Genomic DNA, 17,618 nt, shown 5'->3' with positions numbered 1-17,618 from the left:
ATAACTGTTATTAAATGTAAACTATGATACCATGATAAGTAAATATATGAATACATATTGTGACAAACTGCGTTATTTATTTTTTTTTTCAAAAATACTTTTTTACATTTAATCATTAAAATTATTCTCAACAATAAACTAAGTGGAATCCACGGTATTTAGTTTAGTTTTTAGGACAATTCTGACTCAGTTTACTTGTACTTAACAGTTATAATCATTATTGTTTTTTGTTTATGCTTTTAACAAGTAATTCATTTAAGATAAATATATAATTTAAGGAATACAATTTAAAAGCAGTGAATCAATTTGAGACGTCATTACAAATATATACTAAAGCACCACAAGTTATATAATAAGTCGAATGCTGAGTACTATTTTATTTGTATCTGAAAATAGAAGCTAAAAAAAAAACAAGTTAACTAAACGAAAAAGTTTCATGGAAACACAAATGTAATCGAGATAAACACAGGAAATGCAAAGAAAAAAAAACATTTTAATCACAATGAAGTAACTTTTCCCATGAACAAAGTATGATTTTTGTATATAATCATGAACACGAACGGATGATCAACTGTAAAATAGATCGGTTTGGGATCAACACTCGCACTTTGTAAGCACATTTCTATTCCTGTTGCTGCTGCAGCTTCAGTTCCTTCTTCACTTGTCTCAACAAAAGCTTTGTGAACTACTTCGGACACATAGAGTCCTTTTGGTTGAATGGACATTAAACTAAAATCTGCATTGCTATCAAAAGCATCTTTTATTCCCAACGATTGCAGACTTTTGTTCAAACTAGCATCATACTCGATTTTGAACTTTGGTATTTTTAATGTAAGCAAATTTTTCCTAAATTGCTCCCCAACTTTAAGTTCATCAATAGTTTTGACATCTAGTTTGTTGATTACATCTTCAACTCCGAATATTTTATTTGGTAAAATTACCAGCATACTAAAATCCTTTTCCTTGTAAGGAATTTTGACACACTGGAACCCTTTTTCATATACATTCATATAAGAATAGTAACTTTCTCGGGTTATCATTTGAACAGTAGAAGTTTTCTTTTCTGAACAATAGAATGGAGCATCACTGGTGTAACGTGAATTGAACTTTTCATACCAATCGCCTTTGAAGTAGATGCAACTGACTAGAACACATGCAGTACCAGGGTCCAATTCACTAAACAAATCTTCAATTTTTCCTTTAGTACAATTTTTGACCTAATCATTGATTATAGTTTTCGATTCGTCTGCATTTTTCATGAAATCTAAAGTCTGTATTTGGCATTTGAATGCGGTTTTCATTTCACTTTTGTACTTTGCAACCATCTCAAAAGTTTTTGATGGAAAAACAGAATTAGCAAGTTTGATTTGTAAACCTTCAGCGGTAGAATTGAGTACATCATTCAGCTCTTTAAGCTTACCAAGAAGATGTTCATCTTTTACAAGTCTTAGTGCTTTTTCAATCTGCTGCTTGGTTGTCCCATCAGAGCCTACTAGTAGCATAGAAAGAGCAAGCGAAATGCTCAGTGGTGAAAAGAAAATGTTCTGATTTTCATCAGAGCTTTCACAAAGCTTTTTGAAAAGATTGACATCGAACGAATTAAAACTTTTGTCATTTATTGCAGAGCTTTTCATTTGCTCGTCACAGAAATTGAAGCTTGGCAAGTTGAAGCTCATACTGAATTTAGGTGAAATTAACAAAGCTGAAAATGATTTTACTCTTATCATCGGTTAAAATTGTAACTGAACTATTAACTCTTTAATGAGAATTCAAACTACGAAAATGTAATTTTTTGTAAAAATATCAGAATAAGAAGAGCCGGTTCTCATAAGATATTTTTAATTTTTTTTTTCTAAAATTAAGTTAGTTCAAAAAATTAAAGATAAAACTCTTAACTGTCAACTTATGAACATTATAATAAGTTTAAGAAACTTATATGAGACATATACCAAAACAAATTCAAGTTGTAAAAAAATCCTGCATGTTTAGTAAACAAATTGATAGTAAAGAAAATTTGTTTCAAAAATTTTTCAATAAATCAGAATTTTTAGAATCTATATTGTCAGAATACTAAGGTTGTGCACTTATTTTGATATAAACTTAAAGGAATTAAAATAAATGAATATAAATCATTAACATTAAAAATTTGCTATTTACTTTATATTTCATTTAAACAATAGTAACGAATATTACTTATAATTATTTTAATATTTTTATATAGAAGTATCTTATTAAAATCAATAACTTTTCACTTTTTTTATCTTTTCAACTTAATCAAATCGTATAAAGCGTACACTAATATTCAACTTTTGCAACTCTAGTAACTCAAATTGTTTACAACGACTAAAAACAAAGAATTATTAAAATTTTGTTTAAGTTTTCCTAAAAATGGTTTTATTTTTTAGGCTAAAAACGATATACCAAGGTATAGCTAAGAAGCATTTTGCTTAGTCATTTATGAAACGAATAATATTATTGTATTAAATAAAATGATTTAAGTTTATGTTCAATAGCTCTCGAAGTATTTATCAAAAACTTTGTTTTAAAGCATTATAACACTTAAAATAAAGGTTAACCAAATAAAGAATAAAAAGTAATGATGTATTAATTACTATAAAAGTTTTGAAGTTTCAAATACTACTTAAAACTTGTTACTCAGTAACGAAAGTGAATTTGAATAACTTGTATTTTTTTTTACTGATCTTTAAACAATTAAGGTATACACTTTTTTTTTTAATGTTTAACTAAGTATTTGTTTTGTACTTGTTTTACGGGTAGAAAATATTATTCAAACAGGTAAATGCTTTTTTGTTTTAACTTTATATGATTCTTAAACTTTTAAACTAATTTCTGTGTGAAGCTTTACATTTTACCTCGTTTAATTAGTAAAGATATTTGAAAATAGACTCAGTTTCAGTAAAAGACCTCTTCAGTGCTTATTTAAAAAAATCTATTCAAAAAGATTAAGAATGATGGAAAATAACAAATCTCTTAAAAATGAAAGTAGGACAATATAAATAATTAAGCAGTTTTTGAAAGCTTATAGTTCAACCATTTTCTAAACTTTTCTATAATGTTGTACATAACTATTGATTTATATCAAAAAATCTTATTAAACTGCAATAAACAAAAAATTTAAGTTGAGAATAGTTTTTGTAATGTCAAGTTTTTCTTTTAGCAAATCTAAAATAATAAAAGTGTTTTCAAAAAAATGTTATACTTATCTAGAAATAAGTTAATACTTATTAAAGTAAGTAAATAAATATTCAACAAAAGACTTGTTTTTGTCAGTTTTTTGCGAGATTCTTCTTTTAAATACAAGAGTTACAAAAACTCTTTATTTTGAGTTGAATTTTTATTTTATTTTCAAGTAAATGATGGTCATATTTTTAAGATGCATTATTAACATACTAGGTAAAGCTTTAGTGAAATTTTTAGTTTTTACGTACATTGTGGTGATTATTTTCTAAAAAAACATTTTCTTGATTAAAAAGTTTGTTATTTCTTGTAGGTTATCATATACTTTTAATTTTTATATAAGTTTACTTTAAAAATTATTGTTAATATTAACTTAATAAACTTAAAAAAGTGAAAGCGATCTGTTAAAGAATGTATACAAATTTCGAATATTTTATTGATCTTATGATAAACTTTTAAATACAAGCATACCAATTTTTTTTTTTTTAACATAGTATAAAACAGAAAATGTGATATAAAAACATAAATTATTTGAAAAAATCTTTGAATAAAAACCAGCATATATTCAAAATTTTATAATAAAAACTTAAAATAGGTTCAACATCAGTTATATTCTCTCTAAAGGCACGTCACAGGTATCAGTTTGCCTCGTAATAATGACGCTAAACAATCTAATGTAATTCATATCACGTGTTTAAGTTTGCGACCCGTGGTAACAATGAGGTGGTATTAATTCACTAAATTGATGTCTAGCATGCAAAAATGGTAACAACTAAAATGAATAGATGTTTTAAAACTAATTCTAGTATTAGAAAACAAGTTTTTAAGGAAAAACATAAATTTTTGATCAAAATATCAATTATTATTAAATCTAAACTATGATACCATGGTAAATATATGAATACATATGGAGCATTTTGTGACATACTGCGTTATTTTTATTATTTTCTTTTCAAAAAATTCTTTTTCACAATAAATCATTATAATTAATATAAACTATTAACAATAAATCCACGGTATACGGTTCAGTTAAGGACAATTCGACTGCTTACTTGTACTTAACAGTTATAATTATTATTATTTTTTTGTTTTATGCTTTTAACAAGTAGATCATTATTAAATTGTCTGACAAGAGTGAACAACAAGTATTCTTTGATTTTATAGTATAATATTATTATGTATAATATATTAATATATTTTATATAATTAATACAATAGTTAATAATTAATTATTGTAGTTAAAAAATTAAATAATTATTAATAACCAATAGATAGGAATAATTTAAAACCAGCGAATCTATTTTAGACGTTATTTCCAATTTATACTAAAGCTTCACAAGTTATAAAATTAAGTCGAATTCTGTGTACTATTTTATTTGTATCTGAAAATAGAAGCAAACAAAAAAAACAAGTTAAGTAAACAAAAAATTTCATGGAAACACAAATGTAATCGAGATAAACACAGGAAATGCAAAGAAAAAAAAACATTTTAATCACAATGAAGTAACTTTTCCCATGAACAAAGTATGATTTTTGTATATAATCATGAACACGAACGGATGATCAACTGTAAAATAGATCGGTTTAGGATCACACCTCCCACTATAAAAACACGTTTTTATTCCTGTTGCAGCAGCAGCTTCAGTTCCTTCTTCACTGGTCTCAACAAAAGCTTTATGAACTACTTCGGACACAGAGAGTCCTTTTGGTTGAATGGACATTGAACTAAAATCTGCATTGCTACCAAAAGCATCTTTTATTCCCAAAGAGTGCAAAGTTTTGTTCAAACTAATATCAAACTCGATTTTGAACTTCGGTAATTTTAACAAGATATATTTCCAACTGAAATTGACTGAATTTTTAAGGCTTTCAATTGTTTCAACGTCTAAATTTTTTATCACATCGTTAATCCCAAACTGTTCATTGGGTAAAACAATAAGCATGCTAAAATCTGGTTGCTTGTAAGGAAATGTGACACACTTGAACCCTTTTTCATCTACATTCATATAAGAATAGTAACTTTCTCGTGTCATCATTTGAACAGTAGAAGTTTTCTTTTCTGAGCAATAGAATGGAGCATTACTGGTGTAACGTGAATTGAACTTATTAAACCAATCACCTTTGAAGTAAATGCAACTGACTAGAACACATGCAGTACCAGGGTCCAATTCAGTAAACAAATCTTTTATTTTTCCATTAGTACATCTTGCAACCCAATCATTGATTATAGTTTTCGATCCTTCTGCATTGCTCATGTAGTCTAGGGTCTGTATTTGGCATTTGAATGCGGTTTTTATTTGACTTTTGTACTTTGCAACCATCTTAAAAGTTGTTGATGGAAAGACAGAGTTAGCAAGTTTGATTTGTAAACCATCAGCGTTAGAATTAAGTACATCATTTAGCGCTTTTAGCTTACCAAGAAGTTGTTCATCTACTTCAAATCCTAATGCTTCTTCAAGTTGCTGCTTGTTTGTTCCATCAGAACCTATAAGTAGCATAGAAAGAGCAAGCGAAACGCTCAGTGGTGAAAAGAAAATGTTCTGATTTTCGTCACTGCTTTCACAAAGCTTGTTAAAAAGATTTACATCAAACGAATTGAAACTTTTGTCATTTTTCACAGAGCATTTGAATAGCTCGTCACAGGAATTGAAGCTTGGCAAGTTGAAGCTCATACTGAATTTAGGTGAAATTATCAAGGCTGAAAAAATTTTACTATATGTCATCGACTGAAATTATAATATAATTTTGTTTTAATAAATTATAATTTAAGTTATATAAATTATAAATAAACTTGTATAAAATGTTTTAGTGAGTCATGTCTCAAAAAACAAATTTACTTAATATTTTTTCTCATAGGTTAATGGTCATGTGTATTTAATTAATAAGGTAATAATTGAAACATTAAACTGAAAAAACTATTAATAAAATGAAATTCTTCAACTGTTAAGATTACTCGTATCATAGTAAGTATCAAACCTTATTTAAGCTTTATCTCATTAAAAAACTTTAAATTGGTTTTAAAAAAATCGTGCATGTTTAGATAAATAGACTGATAGTTGAAAACTTTTTTGTTAAGTTTCTCAGTCACTCAGAATTGTTAAAACTTAAATTGTAAGAATACTAATGTTGGTCCACCTATTTTGTACTAAAACTTATAATAAATTTAAAATAAATACATTTTAGGCATTAACTAGGTTTAATAAGATAGTGTTTAATTTGTACTTCATAAAGTTATTAGTAACAAACCTATTTAGTCGTAATGTTTTACATATAAAATTATTTTATCAAAATCATTAACTTTTTGTTTTTTTAATCATTAAAACTTAATCAAATCTCATATAGCTTAAGCCAATAAAGAACAGTTATATAGCTAGTAGCTCAAATTGTCTATTACTGTTAAAAACAAAAACAAATAAACTTATGTTTAAACACTTTTAATTAAGCTTCTAGCTTTTTAGACTAAGAATAATATATCAAGGTACTACTAATGAGCTTTTTGTATGTTTATTAGCTAAACAAATGATACTATTTTGTTTGCCAAGAAAAATTATATTTTTCTTTACTTTTTCAAGTATTTATTATTCAAACCTTTGATACATTAAATTTAAAAATAAAGAACATCGTTACATATTAGTAAAATAAAGGAAAAACAAAAATAAAGTCTGAAATCAAGTTTTAAAATATCAAGTACTATTTTTAACTTGTTAATCAGTAACAAGAGCTTTAGTACTTGTTTTTTTTTTTACTCAGCCGATGTCCTCAAAAACTACATTTTAAGGACGTATTCAAGTGTGACCTAGTAAACTTTAATAGAATAGCTGATTAATAAAAGTTTCTTGCCAATAACCGGGAAAAATGGCGATTTACTGAAGAAAATATTGTTAGAAAAAGGAAAACTACACCTAGAGAAACCGAAGAAAACGAAGAAATTTAAAGGAAAATGTTTTTTTTTCTTTTTTATAAATATCATTTTTATTACTTGTTTGTTTTATTTATTGTATCACTGTATTTTTTCTATGCAAAATACGCATAGTTGATTTCGGCTGACAGCAAACTTGTTATTATTATTACTATAACTTGCGTTTTTACCTTATTATTGTAGTCCTTTTAGATTTTGCGGTATACATTAGTTATATTTGGACTGTATTAATTTTACAGGTACAAAAGTTTGTTGTGATTTGAGATATTTTATTATCATTTTGTTTTAGTTTTGTATGAGCATTTAAGTTTCACACAAATTTGTGTACTTTTTTATTTTTACCTTGTTTGAATATACAAAAGATAATGTTGTATGCTTTTGTTATAAGTCATTCAAAAGACTATATATATTATAATTTGAATTTTTGAACCTTTCTTGTAGTTTTGTTCTTTTTAAATAATATTCTTTAGTGTGTCTTGTCATTTGCTACTTATATATTCTTATTGTTTAAACGTATTATAACTTAATTAAAATTAGTCTTTTTCACTTTGATATTAGTATTCAATTTGCATCAAAGCTAATATAAGTATGGCCTAGTTAAAATTAAGTAGTCTTACTTTTTTTACCGAAACTTCAATAGCAAGCATGTAGCTGCTAGATATTAATTATCTGAAACACACACGTATTTAACAGAAATGTATATATGTGTGAAAAATTAACAATTCTGACAGCTTTGGTTGCTAGTTTAAATAAAATACGACTTTTGAAAAAATATTCATATAGTTTAAAGTAGAACTAACAAGTATATTGTATGTTAACATGTATGTATTAACATGTATGTTAGTTAGACAATACTTTATGCGATGTCAATCTTAGAAAATAAAAACTAATTTTATAGCTAAGCAATTAAGTTTTATTATCCAAATATTGATGACGCGACTCATCAAGTTTTAAGAAGCTGTGCACTATGTACTAAAAAAACTTAAGAATTATATTAACTAGCTAATTTTATTAATAACATACACTACTCTTGCTTTGGTTTCATTGTCTTGATTAGCAAATTTAAAATTTAAAAATCTTTATGCACTCAATGAAATACAACATTTATATGTATATATTTATTTTATTAGTGTGACATAAAAAAACTAATTTAAGTACACATAATTTTTACATTAAAGCCTGTTTTAGGTGATAGACTATTGTATGAAAATACATTTATAAATAAGTCCATAAGTGATTTCTAATAGATAAAAGACGGCCAGTAAATATATTAATTCATGTTCGGCATTTTGTGACAAACTGCGTTATATTATGGTTTCTTCTCAGATTATTTTTTTCAAATAAATTGTTTAAGTTAATTTAAACAACAAACGGAGTACAATCAACGGAATACAGGTCTCAGTTTAAGGTCAATTATGACTCAGTTGAATTATATTTAGCTGTTTTAGTTATAATGTTTTTATTTGTTTTCTGCTTATTATGCAATTTTTTATTATTTATTATTGTGTAATTATATCGTTTTAAGGATTCTTTGATGTCGAAAGGACTCTTTGATCTTTTTATTTCAATGCAATTTTAACTCAGCGAATTTATTTGAGACGTTAATTCCAATTTATAAACAAGCTACACAAGTTATAAAAATAAGTCGAATTCCGTATACTATTTTATTTGTATCTCAAAACAGAAGTTAACACAAAAAACAAGTTAACTAAACAAAATATTTCATGGAAACACAAATGTAATCGAGATAAACACAGGAAATGCAAAGAAAAAAATCACTTTCATTACAATGAAGTAACTTTTCCCATGAACAAAGTTTGATTTTTGTATATAATCATGAACACAAACGGATGATCAACTGTAAAATGGAACGGTACTTGCTGCAACGAACTATTTAAACAACACATTCTTATTCCTGTTGCTGCAGCAGCTTCAGTTCCTTCTTCACTTGTCTCAATGAAAGCTTTGTGAACTACTTCAGACACATGAAGGTTACCATCTGGTTGCAGAGCATCTTCAGACATTGCACTAAAGTCTGCATCTTCCTCATCAAAAACGTCTTTTATTCCCAACGATTGCAGAGTTTTGTTCATATTTGCTTCATACTCGATTTTGAACTTTGGAATTTTCAATGTTATCAATGCATTCATAAATTGTTCATTAGTTTTAAGTTTTTCAATAGTTTTTACATTTAGTTTGTTGATTACATCTTCAACTCCACATCTTTTATTTGGCAAAATAATCAGCATATTGAAATCTCTTTTCTTGTAAGGAATTTTGACACACTTGAACCCTTTTTCATTTACATTCATATAAGAATAGTAACCTTTTTCACTCATCATTTTAACAGTAGAAGTTTTATTTTCTGAACAATAGAATGGAGCATCACTGGTGTAACGTGAATTGAACTTGTTGAACCAATCGCCTTTGAAGTAAATGCAACTGACTAGAACACATGAAGTATCAGGGTCCAAATCACTAAACAAATCTTTTATTTTTCCATTAGTATATTTTGCAACCCAGTAATTTATTATAGCTTTCGATTCTTCTTTATTGTCTATGTAGTCTAAAGTATGCATTTGGCATTTGAATGCGGTTTTTAATTCTCTTTTGTACTTTTCAACCATCTCAAAAGTTGTTGATGGAAAGACAGAGTTAGCAAGTTTGATTTGTAAACCTTCAGCGTTAGAATTAAGCACATCATTCAGCTCTTTAAGCCTAGAAAGAAGTTGTTCATCTTTTACAAGTCCTAGTGCTTCTTCAATCTGCTGCTTGGTTATTCCATCAGAGCCTATAAGTAGCATAGAAAGAGCAAGCGAAATACTCAACGGTGAAAAAAAAATGTTCTGATTTTCATCAGAGCTTTCACAAAGCTTCTTGAAAAGATTTACATCAAACGAATTGAAACTTTTGTCATTTTTCACAGAGCTTTTTAAATGCTTGTCATAGGAATTGAAGCTTGGCAAGTTGAAGCTCATACTGAATTCAAGTAAAATAAATAACACTGTAAATTATTTTACTAATAATAATCGACCGAAATTCTAATTTAATTTTGAGTTGTTAATGTAGAATTAAAGTTATGATAGTTTAAATTTAATCAAAAAAATTTAAGGAATAAAATCTCATAAGATAATTTCAACTTTTTTATAATGCTCATGTAGGTCTAATAAATAAATTTTTAATAGTAAAAAATAAATTAGAAAAAATTTAGTAAAATAGTAAATTTTCAACTGTAAAAATTACTTACATTTTGTAATTTAAAAGACTTATTCCAGCCATATTTCAAAAAAAAATTTAATCAAAAAAGTCTTGCATAACTAAGTATTTAGACTTACAGAAAATTTTTTTTTGAAGTTTATTATAAAAGAAATTTTACATTAACTCAGAGTTGAGAATCTTTGAAAAAGAACTTGAATTGTCAGAATACAAATGTCGTACACTCATTTTATGTGAAACTCTATTAAAAGTCAAAACAAAACATACGTATGAAGCGTTTATTAAACTTAGAATGCTAATTTTTACTCTGTACTTAATGTAAATATCAGTTATAATTAGAGCTTGTTACTATTTTCAATATTTATTACAAGTATCTTTTTAAAATCATTACTTTTTACATAATAATAACTAATTAATCAAACTATATATAGCTTAAGCTAGTGTTCAACTTTTGCAACTTTAGTAACTCAAGTTGTCTACAACGTCTAAAACAAAAAGAGTATCAACTCATGTTGAAACATTTTTAAATATGGTGTAATTAAGAATCTTTCTTGATAGTTATTTCTTGAACGAAAGATGTTGTTGTATTAACTAAGATAGTTATAAACATAAACATCAGTTGTCTACGTTAAAAAAACAAAAAATAAATAAATAAATAGAAGCTTATACTGAATTTAGGTAAAGTTAACAACGCTGAAAATAAAAGTTAAAAATGATGTTCATTACTGAATGAATTTATAATTGAATTATGTATAGTTTTTAAAGAATTCAATTTAAGACAATTTAAATTTTAAAACAATTTTGAACAGCTGAATCTCAACTAATATTTTTAACCTTTATTTTTTTTTAATGATCATGTAGCTCCAACTAATGACATTATAGTAGTAAAAATAATAATAGACAAATAATAAACCTCTGAATTTTTAAAATTATTCATAACTTAGTAAGTTTGAAAACTTATTTTAGCCGTATCTGAAAAAAATTAGGTTAGAAAAAATCATGCATGTCTTAGTAATTATAGTGATGATAATATCTTTTTTAAAGTTTAAAAAAGAATGAATTTATAATAACTCAGAATTTATAGAACTTTTAAGCGAGTTTTCATGCACCTGTTTTGTATAAAACATTACAAAAAAAATCAAAATAAGTATGTCTTTATGAGGAATTTAATAAATTTTTATTTTTAGTATTTACTCTGTACTTCATGTATTTAAATTATTATTAAAATGTTTTTCATATAAAGGTATGTAATAAAAATATTTTTTAACGTTATTTAAATTTTAAAACTTAATCAAATCGTGTATAGCTTACGAAAGTATTCAACTTTCGAAGCTCTAGTAACTAAAATTGACTATAACAACTAAAATTAGAAAAAAATAATGAAACATTTTAAACTATGTTTTGAGTTTTTTAGACTAAAAATAAATATCAAGGTACAACTAAAGAACTTTTTGTCTAGTAACCTATGAAACAAATAGTATTAATTTGTTAACTAAAACAGTTTATGTATATGTTTAATAGTTCTCTAAGTATTTATCAAAAACTTCGTTCTAATACATTAAAAACTTAAATTAAAGAATACCATTAGATATTACTCAAATAAAAGAAAACACTTTTAGTGTATTTAGTTCAATAGAGTTCAAATACTACTTAAAATTTGCTATTCAGTAACAAAAGTAAGTTTTAGTAATTTGCTTTATGCTTTTACTGTTCTTATAACTATTACGGTATACACTATTTTTTTTTACAAATATTCAACTAAGTATTTGTTTTTGACTTGTTTTTACGGGTAATAAATATATTATGCTTCAAAACAAGTATTTTTTTATTTTTACTTTATAAATATAGTAATAATAAAGAAAAATAAAATCCGTAAAAGTTCAAAGTTTTTAATCATTTTTATTTTTCATTTAATCATACATTTTAACTTTCTTTTCAATAAAACTGGTATTTCAGTCTTTTAATGTCAAGTCTTTACTTTTTTTACAATATTTAATATCATAATACACTTATTTTGACTAAGGTTTCAATCATTAGTTTTTTATATTGTTGATAATGATAATGACTCTTACTTAGATTAACAAAGTTCTTAATATTTTAATCCACTTATTGTAGCCTAGATTTTGGTAATATACAGTAAAATGAAATGTGATTTTAAAAATTAATAATGAAGATTTCTATCCAAATCACTAGCACCAAAGCGCAAACTTTATATATTTTAGGTTTAAAAACAAAACGCAAGTACGTTTTTTCCTGCTTGATGATTAATTAGTTTTTCTTTGGCTTTTAGTTCGTACAAAAAAAATATTAGTTTTAAAGCTAGAACTTTTCACTAGCTTAAGAGGACAAAAACTTTAATTAGTTCAACTTTGACATGCAACATTAATAATAATAATAATCTTTCTTTACAAAACATCTCAAAAATTATATTAACAAAAAACTTTTCATAGTCGTAACTGCCACAAACACAAAAATAACTGAAATTTTACATAATATCAGTTGAAAAATTTAAAAAGATCTATTTGGAGTATCAATTTAATTTAATTAGTTTAACATTTTTATCTATTTTTTTTTTCGTAATTGATATAAAATTTACATGAAAATAATGATACATATAAATCAGTTTATAAAAATATAAAAGGGCTTTTTATTAGTAGTTTTTCATATCGATAAAAAATTTTTGGTTAGTTTTATTATAAAAATAAATGTGAAAAGTTTAGTTTCAAAAACAAAAATTGACAATTAAATCACTAGAAGCTAAAGCTAATACTTTTTTAAAATTCAAGTTGTAGTTCAAAAAAATCATTGAAAACTCAAATCATTATAAAACATTACAAAAAATTATACTGTGTGTTTAAACATACTTTCAAAAAGTATCGTGTTTTTTCTTCTTAACTGTTTCGCCAAAACAAGACAAAACAGAGCTATCAACTCAATAGAGCACATAATAGTTTCCAGTTTTAACTTTTTCAAAAATTCACTAAAAAAAAAAGATTATTTTATAAGTAATAAAACTAATTGTTATAAAACAAAGCAAACTAACAGTTTTCAACAAACTTTGAATATATGTTAAGTATTAATTAAACCATTTATTTATCTAAACCTGAACCTTGTTGTACCTAACTTTTGATTTATTCCTATAGTTAAGCAAAAACTTATATTCTTCTAGCAGTAAAAACGAAGCAAAAGTAAAGTATAGTTGTTGTAATGATAAATTATATTTTTTATATGCTTAAAATTAGTAAGTGCTTTAAAATGAATAATACAAAAGGTAACAATACTTATTTTTGAATGTACCAAGTTGACGACAAAAAATTTTTTTTAAGTTTTTTCAAGAAACAAAGAATACACCATTATATGTTTCAAGCACAATTTATTTTTTTGATTTTTAAGTAAAAGGTGATTAGAATTAATAAGATACATAGATATTATACTAAATTAAGTTTTTTATGTTAGTTTCTTACTTTTTTATCTTTAAAATGTTTTATTTAAAACATCATAAACTTTTGATTATTATATGAGTTAGCATCAAATTCTGATTGCTTATATAAACTTTGTAAATTTACGAAAACTAAACCGACTCCCACAAAGTGTGTATAAAAAAATCGTTTCATTTTGTGAAAATATGGTAAAAATAAAAACAAGAAGCATACGAAATATTTTTTTCTTTGGAATAGAAACCATACTATAAACAACAAAAATTTGATTAAATAAGCAAATATGGGCAAAATTTTCACTCAATAAAAAACACCATAATTTAAAATTTTTATGATAAGAAAAACTTAAAACAGGTTCATTAATAGTTTTTTCTTAGCTAAACCTATTGTTTATTGGGTAATCTGCTGGAGTGTTCTTAATTTTTAGAAACCACTTAATTAATGCTTAGCTTACTCGAATGGTTAGATTAGAGTTTTGTCTAAATTATTTTCATTATATTCTAACCTTAACTATGATACGATGGACATTAAAGTGTTATATTTAGTAGTTTGTGAAGAAATGCGTTATACTTTTATTTCTATTCCTGGACATGATGTTATACAAACAAGGCAATTTTTGTGTTCTATTTATATTTGCAACATAAACAAACACGTAATAAAATAAATTACTAAATGTAAATTTAACTTAAAAACACTTACTTAATCAAGATTAAAAAAACAGGAAATGAAGACAAAAAACAAATCACAATGTAGTAACTTTTCCTATGAACAAAGATTGATTTTGTATAAGATCATTAACACAAATGAATGATCCGCTGTGAAATGGAACAGTTTATATGAATTTTCAAATTGATGAATAAGCGTAGACTATCCAAATACTATGTTCTACGGTTGTTTATTAGTGTTCTATTTTCATTATATTTACATATTATTCATATGAGCTAGTCAGTTATGTAAAATTTTAACAAAATTAATTTTGCAAAACGCAAACGATCATGAAACTAAAGAATTCTTACTGAATGAAAAACTTGCATGGCAAGGTGCACAATTTAACAAGACAAATGAAATAAGAAATAAGTAAACTTAACTTTACATTAAACTTACTTTTCCCTTAAACAAAGTTTGATTTTTGTACAATGTCATGAACACAAATGGAGGATCCACTGTGAAATCAATTTGTTCAGGATCAGATGAGGCACTATTTTTTTTTACTCCAGTTGCTGCAGCAGCTTCAGTTCCTTCTTCACTTGTCTCGACAAAAGCTTTGTGGACTACTTCATCCACAAAAAGTCCTTTTGGTTGCATGGACATTGCACTAAAATCTGATTTTACTTTATCAAAAGCATCTTCTATTCCCAACGAACGCAGAGTTTCGTTCAAACTAGCTTCAAACTCGGTTTTGAACTTTGGTATTTTCAAAAAAGATATATTCCCAACTAAAATTTACAGAATCTTGAAGACTTTCAATAGCTTCAGTTTCTAAACATTTTATCACATCATTTATCCCAAACTGTTCATTGGGTAAAACAATAAGCATGCTAAAATCTGGTTGCTTGTAAGGAATTTTGACACACTTGAACCCTTTTTCATCTACATTCATATAAGAATAGTAATTTGTCTGACTCATTATTTTGACAGTAGTAGTTTTCTTTTCTTTACAATGGGAGGAGTATCACTGGTTGAACGAAAATTGAACTTATCGAACCAATCACCTTTGAAGTAGATACAACTGACTAGAACAGATGCAGTATCAGGGTCCAACTTACTAAACAAATCTTTGATTTTTCCATTAGTACAACTTCCAATCCAATTATTAATTATAGTTTTCTATTTTTCTGCATTGTGCATGTAGTCTAAATTCTATACTTGATATTTTAATGCGGTTTTTATTTCACGTTTGTACTTTGCTACCACCTCAAAAAGTTGTTGATGGAAAGACAGAGTTAGCAAGTTTGATTTGTAAACCATCAGCGTTAGAATTAAGTACATCATTCAACTCTTTAAGACTAGAAAGAAGTTTTTCATCTTTTACAAATCCTAGTGCTTCTTCAAGTTGCTGCTTGGTTGTTCTATCAGAACCTATAAGTAGCAAAGAAAGAGTAAGCGAAATGCTCAGTGGTGAAAAGTAAATATTTTTATTTTTGTCAGTGCTTTCATAAAGCTTGTTAAAAAGATTAAAATCAAACGAATTGAAACTTTTGTCATTTTTCTCCCAAAGCTTTTGAAAGCATTCGTTACAGGAATTTAAACCTGGCAAACTAAAGCTCATACAGAGTTTAAGAAGAAAAATTATCTTAAAAAATTTGATAGTGTAAAATATCAATACACAAGTTAAAAAAGACTTAAAAAAACAATCTGCATAAAATGAAGTTTAAAATATGTTAACCTGTAAAAAAAATTAATAGTCTTAATATTAGTTTTTTTATTAGTCGAAAACGGGCTGTTTTTAATTCAAGTATTTTGAATGTAAGAGGCATGTTTATGTGTTTATTTATGCAAAGTTTTAATTATCTTTTGATAAACTCATCAAATCATTTTAGCAAAAATTCAATTTTTATAACTTAAGTTATTCGTGCTCTCTACTGTTATTACAAGCAACAATAAATACTAAGAAGGATTTTAAAGATACTTTTTTATGGTAGCTCTAGCTTAGTAGAAGTAATCACAATAATTTAGAATAATGCTAAATAAACATTAGTGTAATAGCATAAAATGCGAATGTATATGTTTAAATAGTTTCAAGAAAAGTAGTTCGTGTATGTGTAGTTTACTGATAACATTTGACAAAGTAGTTAGCGAGACATTAAACTTTGTATATCAAAAAAAAAATTCATTTGTTAGAAGTATTCGAAATTTACAATATTATTAAATATTGTCTAAACGAAATTAAAATAACTACTTTGTATATACAATTCTATTTTTTGGATACTCCGCATTACTGTATAAAACTGATTAATCACTAACAAAACAATATTTGAAGTAAATTTTTTTGTACACATTTACAGTATTTTAGTTGCAAATAATTTTGTTTTTTTCAAATTTTCTGATGCTTCAAGGTCTATCAAAGACAAAAAAAGGTAGATATAAATCGTAAACATTCCAGCAGGTAGAGTCAGTCAGAAAATTAAAATGTTAAAAATTAAAGTCAATTGTATATTGTAGAAACAACTGTTGTTAAAGTGTGCTGAAACTAAAAGCGTTAGTTTCCAAAACATTCAAAAATATAGCAAACAAATTAACACTAGATTTTGTAGCTTATCTTGATTATTATATAACTATTTTTTAATGTCGTTATCGGTGTATTAGTGTTCAAAGTTTTGAAATGTAACATTTAAGTATTTTTAAATTAGTCTGAATCACTAAAACTTATTTGTGAATTAGTACTTTCATTATTTTAATAGCTCCGTTGAAGTGTGTTAACCCTATAACTCACAGAAACATGTTTTAGTGTAATAATAGAAGGATACTGCATAATAATATTATTATATGATCCAGACAACTTGTTTCGCTAGGATCTTCTGTTACTAAACGATTTAATTTTTGTTTTCCAACTAGTTGTTGTTAATAGTATCAGGCTTGAATATATTTTCATTTCAATCAAAGAAAAAAAAATCGGTTTCTCACTATTATAGTTTTGTGTATGCTTCATTCTTTACTGTAGTATAAAACTATCAAGAAAAGAGTGAAACTTGCTTATTAATATTAAATAAAACATTCAAGCAATTTAATTTAAACTTTGTTAATTGAAATGATTGTGCATGTGATCATATGCTAATGAAATTTTTACTCTAGTAGAGAACTTACAGTAAAAATTAAGACAATTTCACACAGTAGAAGTAATATTTACA

At 25.6% G+C, this 17,618-nt stretch overlaps 2 protein-coding genes across 2 annotated transcripts; both read right to left on the bottom strand.

Annotated features, from left to right (window-relative positions):
• Nucleotides 1-497: 497 nt before the first annotated feature.
• Nucleotides 498-1,676, bottom strand: LOC145839175 (leukocyte elastase inhibitor-like). Its single transcript, XM_082946783.1, has 2 exons — nucleotides 1,376-1,676; nucleotides 498-1,198 (listed from the first exon to the last, which is right to left on the bottom strand). Exons 1-2 carry the CDS (start codon nucleotides 1,674-1,676, stop codon nucleotides 498-500), a joined length of 1,002 nt encoding a protein of 333 aa, XP_082802909.1.
• Nucleotides 1,677-4,691: 3,015 nt separating this feature from the next.
• On the bottom strand, nucleotides 4,692-5,870 carry LOC145839174 (leukocyte elastase inhibitor-like). Its single transcript, XM_082946782.1, has one exon. The coding sequence runs from the start codon at nucleotides 5,868-5,870 to the stop codon at nucleotides 4,692-4,694; it is 1,179 nt and encodes a 392-aa protein (XP_082802908.1).
• Nucleotides 5,871-17,618: the final 11,748 nt, after the last annotated feature.

Source organism: Thalia democratica, chromosome 6 (genome assembly GCF_965202585.1).
Source record: "Thalia democratica chromosome 6, ktThaDemo2.hap1.1, whole genome shotgun sequence".
Lineage (NCBI taxonomy): Eukaryota > Metazoa > Chordata > Thaliacea > Salpida > Salpidae > Thalia > Thalia democratica.
Note: the sequence above shows the minus strand (reverse complement) of the source record. Positions and strands in the feature narration are given on the sequence as shown.

Excerpts from the sequence above, each read along its gene's own strand:
- LOC145839175 (XM_082946783.1), bottom strand. The coding sequence starts at position 1,676 with ATGAGCTTCAACTTGCCAAGCTTCAATTTCTGTGACGAGCAAATGAAA. Across the intron at positions 1,199-1,375 it reads ACTCAATTCTACCGCTGAAG|GAAAAATTGAAGATTTGTTT; the intron begins GTTTACAAATCA and ends ATTGTACTAAAG.
- LOC145839174 (XM_082946782.1), bottom strand. The coding sequence starts at position 5,870 with ATGAGCTTCAACTTGCCAAGCTTCAATTCCTGTGACGAGCTATTCAAA.